Genomic DNA, 6,000 nt, shown 5'->3' with positions numbered 1-6,000 from the left:
AAGCTATGGGAGGAAACCAGTGAGGACAGGAGACACAGACAGCTTGATGTAAATTGATGAAACACGCTGGTGGGCCAAAGACAAGGGCTTGAGGAAAGTATTTGGAAGCTTTGCAAAGCCTGACCATGCACTTTACACGGATGTGGTCATCACTATGGAAATAATGGAAAATAATGTAACAATAAAACCTGCAAGGCCCAAGGGTACAAGGATGCTCTCCCAAAGTATGAAACCATACTTACAGCTGAGGTTTTTCTCAGGATCTTTGAGCAGACATCCCCTCTATCTAAATACTTGCAAACAAGTGGCATGGATATTGTAACAGCACAGCACTTGGTTATGGGAATGGAGGATAACCTGAGAAAGTGTGACAAGACTTTGAGGGTTTGAAGAGGGCAGCAGACGACTTCGTTGAGTGGGCCAATGGCATTCTGGAGGAGTAGCAGGACTGTGATGCCGAAGCACAGACTGCTCTCCCAGAGAAGAGAACAAAAAAAGAAGAGAAAGCCAGGTGAGTTGGCAGAAGATGAGCCCATTACTAATGCAGACATGGATTACAAAATCAAGATCTACAATGTGGTATTGAACACTGTTGTTGAAAGTATTCACCTCCGTTAATGCAGCAAATGCAGTGCTGTATAGAGATGTCTCCTGCATGAATCTGAAGCATTTTCTCAGGTCAAACAAAAGGGCCTTCCAAAGACTATAACCCCGGTATTGTTATTTTATTGTGTAACTTTTTATTACATTTTTTACTTTAGTTGATTTAGTAAATATTTTTAAAACTCCATTCCTTGAACTGCATTGTTGTTTAAGGGCTTGAGGACAAGAGCACACGCTAAATGACCAAAATGTAAATATCAAAATGAGAACTTGCAAAGAACACTGCGTAATATGTCGCTGCATGGGTAATTCCAGTAATATACTGTAATTCAGATTACAGTAACATTTTTGGTAGCGTAAAATGCATTACCGTAAAATAGATTACAGTAGCTGTACTGTCAAATTAATTACAGTAAATTATTGGCCACTTTCTTCCAGTAAATTACTGTAATCCATTTTACTGTAATGTATTTTACTCTACCAAAAAGGTAGAAAATAAGACAATATGTAATTGATCTGAAAATGGCAGTTAAGACACCACATATTATTTCTTAAAAAATGTCAATGAATTTGGGCAAAAACAAAGAAATTATAATGTTTATACAACAACTGACAGTAGTCAGTAGTAACAGAGTATGTTTGCGGGCCATGCAGAGGCCTGACATAAAGGATGCATCCCAAATGACACCCTATTCCCTAAAGGGCTGCAGGTAGCCTAGCAGTTAAGAGCATTCAGGTCGAATCCCCTAGCCAACTAGATAAAAATTGTGCCTTTGAGCAAGGCACTTAACCCTAATTGCTCCTGTAAGTCGGACTGGATAAGATTGTCTGTTTAATGATGTATAGGCTCCGGGCCAAAAGTAGTACAGTACATAGGCAATAGGGCAGGGGTCTCCAAACCTGTTCCTGGAGAGCCACCCTCCTGTTTGTTTGTTTCTCCAACTAACCTAATTCAGTTTATCAGCCAGCAAATTATTAGAATCAGGTGTACTAAATTAGTGTTAGAGCGAAAACTTACAGGATGGTAGCTCCCCAGGAACAGAGTTGGAGAGCCCTGTAATTGGGTGTCAAGATAACAGCATTAAAACCAGAGTAACAGTGTGAAACGTGATCCAGGACAGTTCAGTGTTTGGGAAGATCACACAAAGCCCAGTGTTTCTCACAGAGAACAGTAAAATAAAATATAGGCTCTTACAAATAATATATGTTTATCTAGTGAGGGGATTGATTGTTCACTCATCTTCTTTGCGTTGAAAAAAAAGACAGAGTAGAACAAAGTAATCTCTAAAGGTAAATCATTGTAATACATCATAAAAGGTGGGAAGGAAGGAAGTTGAGCATCTCTGCTTCCTGATACAGTAGAACAGAATACGTATGTGCATTATTTGCTAACCCGGCGCCAACCATCCTATAATGACGAAGCCCAGATAAAGAGGGCACCGCAGCCATTACGAGATATTAAAATAAATAACAGTTTAAGAACAGTAACAGCAGTTTCTGCGATGCGTATGTAGTGACTGAATATATTCAAGTATACTGTATGAGCAGAGGTATGCACTTCTTCCTCCTCCAAAGATATTATCGGTCCATCTTTTCATAATACTGTATTGAGTCAGCAGTTTTAAGTTCCTCGGTGTCCACATCACTTGTCATGGACCAACAACACCACCACTCTTGTCAGCGTCTGTAATTCCTAAGGCGACTGAAGAAATTTGGCATGTCACCCCGGGTCCTCTCCAAATACTACCGATGCACCATCGAGAGTGCCCTGACCGGTTGCATTACGGCCTGGTACAGGAATCGCTCCATTCACGCCCACAAGGCCCTCCAGCGAGTGGTGAAGACGGCCCACCACATCACTGGGACCGTGCTCCGACCCATCTAGGACATTTACTCGAAATGGTGCCTGAGGAAAGCTCCAAGCATCATCAAGGACCCCCGCACACAAGTTGTTTACTCCCTTACCGTCAGGCAGACGGTATCGGAGCATGAGGTCTGATACCAAAAGGCTCAGTGACAATTTGTATCTACCAGCCATCAGACTACTGAACATTTGAACTTGACTGACCACCTTCTCTGATTCTCGGCACCTTAGCACACAGGCACACACACACACATGCACACACGCACACACACATTACAAATGCTGCTTCCAGACATATTGCGATTGCTAAATACTGCACAATTTAAACACTTGCCCCCAAATCCCCTCCTGCCCAAAACCCACAGATAAATACTGGACTATAAATTGTGCCTTCCTGTATTATACTTATACAAAAAAAAAATTCTATTCAACTGAGCCATTTACTTTATGTTCATATTCTTATAATTTATTATTTATTATTGTTGTTGCATTGTCGAGAAAGAACTTGCAAGTAAGCATTTAGTTGGACGGTATACCATGTTTATCCCATACATATGACTAATAAAACTTCAAACTATTATCACACTGCAGCAAATCATAAAATAGAATAGTATAACTCCGCGTTCAACAGAGTTCAAGTTCCCTTTGTTCTAGAGTATTCTAGAGTTGTTGTGTATCTCTCCAATGAAGTCCAGTGAAGATGCCATCTACCACAGTTATCTTCTGTCAGAGATAGGAACGCTTCAGAACCCTTCACCAGCCTTCTGTCCTGACAACAGTATGCCTCAGCCAGCGGTGAAGGTTAGGTTAAGGGGAACAGAGCAGGACGTCACAATGATGCCCCTGTGTTTCTCCTCCATATCTCTCTGCGATCTGGGATTGGCTGGATGTTGTCATCAGCACCCTGAGCCACAGATCCCATGGGTCAAGTCCTGTATAACCCCGGCCTTCACCAGCTTAATCAGGAACTCCTTCTCTTTAGAAATGTTATGAGTCCAGGACTGCGAACAGGAGACAGGGAGGGAGGAGAGGATAGGTGGGGAGAGAGGGAAGATGGAGAGACAGAAAGGACAAGGGGGTAGAGGACAGGAGATGCAGAGGAAACAATTAGGTACTTTACAGGGGATGGACGTAAAAAGTAACATTCTTTGAAAATGGAGGCAGGGAGGATGACAAAGCTGTTGCATCCACATACTACTACTTTACTTTCGACTTTTGATCACAGAGATTTTCTCAGTGGAGGCAAAGGCGAGAGGTACAATAGCAGACCGAAAGTAAACAGACCATTGAGGTTGACAGGGACACTATTGTGTCTTTTTAAAAGGAGCTTTCTACACTTACGGAGCTGCACCTTAAATACAGCGGATGAGAGAGAGACAACACCACATGACTGTACAATGTGGTTCACTAAACATTGTGGCTAAACCATTTTTTTACAGTGGGCTGTTGGATGCAAAAGATAAGAGAGAGAAATAGAACTGATTTATTATTATGACTCCACGAGCTAAATGCGAAAACCATTCACAGCTCAAAACAGCCATGTCCATAGTGAAAGATCTGATGGAGATGCCGGTACGTGACGGTAAATGATGGTGGGAAAACTAGTGTCATTGCAGGCATGTTCAAAACCTTTTACTAACCACGACCACATCCTTTACAGGAACAACCTATCCCATACTTGCCTCTACTGAAACCAATAGCTGTTATCAAACAGTTGAAAGGCAATAGCTATCGTGTGTCTGGTCTAAAATATCACCCTTTTTGATTCCAGGTAGAACCCGTTTGGGTTCCAGGTACAACCCTTTTGGGTTCCGTGTAGAACTCTCCGTAGAAAGGGTTTTACATGGAACCCAAAAGGGTTCTACCTGGAAACAAAAGAGATCTACTGGGAACCAAAAAGTGTTATTCAAAGGGTATGAGGGCAGACTAAGAATCCCTTTCGGTTCAAGATATTACCTTTTTTTCTAATAATGCAGTGAATCCTTTAGGTATCATTAGAAAGAGCATATGATAAGTGTTTGAACAGTCTTAGCTGTTCAGTACATAGCTGTGTTTGTTTGCTCCATTCAGAGGCAGGATAGCCTGTTGGACTGAGCGGTTCTACAGGCACAGACCCAAAGGTCTTTGAGTGTGAGGCCCAGCGTTCATCTTGGAATGACAGCTTCACACGGGCCCTGGGTCACCCACAGAGAGAATAATGTACTACCACAAGCTGCCAGTTGAGGACTTGTGAGTAGCCTGTTTCTCAAACTAGACACTCTAATGTACTTGTCCTCTTGCTCAGTTGTGCACCGGGGCCTCCCACTCCTCTTTCTATTCTGGTTAGAGTCAGTTTGCACTGTTCTGTGAATTGAGTAGTACACAGTGTTGTACGAGATCTTCCGTTTCTTGGCAATTTCACGCATTGGACTAGCATTCATTTCTCGGAACAAGAATAGACTGATCAGTTTCAGAAAGTTATTTGTTTTTGGCCATTTTGAGCCTGTATTCGAACCTACAAATACTGATGCTTCAGACACTTAACTAGTCTAAAGAAGGCCAGTTTTATTGCTTCTTTAATCAGTACAATAGTTTTCAGCTGTGCTAACATAATTGAAAAATGGTTTTGTAATGATCAATTAGCCTTTTAAAAATATAAACTTGGATTAGCTAACACAATATGCCATTGGAACACAGGAGTGATGGTTGCTGATAATGGGCCTCTGTCCGCCTATGTAGATATTCCATTTAAAAAATCAGCGGTTTCCAGCTACAATAGTCATTTACAACATTAACAATGTCTACACTGTATTTCTGATCAATTTGATATTATTTTAATGGACCAAAAATGGGCTTTTCTTTCAAAAACAAGGGCATTTCAAAGTGACCCCAAACATTTGAACGGTAATGTACATGTAGGTAGGGGTAAAAGTGACTAGGCAATCAGGATATATATTAAACAGACTAGCAGCAGCGTATGTGAAGATTGTGAAAGTGGGTCTATGTGTGGCATCAATATGCAAGTGTGTGTGAGAGTATGTAGTGTGTGTGTGTGTGTGTGTGTGTGTGTGTGTGTGTGTGTGTGTGTGTGTGTGTGTGTGTGTGTGTGTGTGTGTGTGTGTGTGTGTGTGTGTGTGTGTGTGTGTGTGTGTGTGTGTGTGTGTGTGTAGTGTTAGTGTAGTGGGAATGTGTGGGTAGAGTCTAGTGAGTGGGCATAGAGCCAGTGCAGGGGTGTCAGTGCAAAACAAGTGCAAAACAATTAAGATAAATATTAAGATAAATAATTAAATAATAAAGGGGATCAATGTAAATAGTCCAGGTAACCATCAGTCTTATGGCTTGGGGTTAGAAGCTGTTCAGGTACCTTTTGATCCCAGACTTGGTGCTCCGGTATCGCTTGCCATGCGGTAGCAGACAGAACAGTCTATGACTTGGGTGGCTGGAGTCTTTGACAATTTTTAGGGCCTTGCTCTGACACTGCCTGGTATAGAGGTCCTGGCATTGTCGTGCCCTCATCATGACTGTGTTGGTGTGTTTGGATGATGATAGGTCCT

General features: G+C 41.9%; 1 protein-coding gene across 2 annotated transcripts in view; it reads right to left on the bottom strand.

The window, feature by feature from the left end:
• Nucleotides 1–438: 438 nt before the first annotated feature.
• The window catches only part of LOC124037912 (CMP-N-acetylneuraminate-beta-1,4-galactoside alpha-2,3-sialyltransferase-like), a 103,577-nt gene continuing 98,015 nt past the window's right edge, over nt 439–6,000 (bottom strand). Inside the window, exon 11 of one of the 2 annotated variants that reach the window (XM_046353158.1) lies at nt 439–3,468. In XM_046353158.1, coding sequence (XP_046209114.1) covers nt 3,364–3,468 — 105 coding nt within the window. In that variant the 3' untranslated portion in view covers nt 439–3,363. The remainder of the gene's footprint in view (nt 3,469–6,000) is intronic. The other variant, XM_046353157.1, reaches the window with a different exon arrangement.

Source organism: Oncorhynchus gorbuscha, linkage group LG06 (genome assembly GCF_021184085.1).
Source record: "Oncorhynchus gorbuscha isolate QuinsamMale2020 ecotype Even-year linkage group LG06, OgorEven_v1.0, whole genome shotgun sequence".
Lineage (NCBI taxonomy): Eukaryota > Metazoa > Chordata > Actinopteri > Salmoniformes > Salmonidae > Oncorhynchus > Oncorhynchus gorbuscha.
This window is presented reverse-complemented; position numbering and strand designations above follow the sequence as displayed.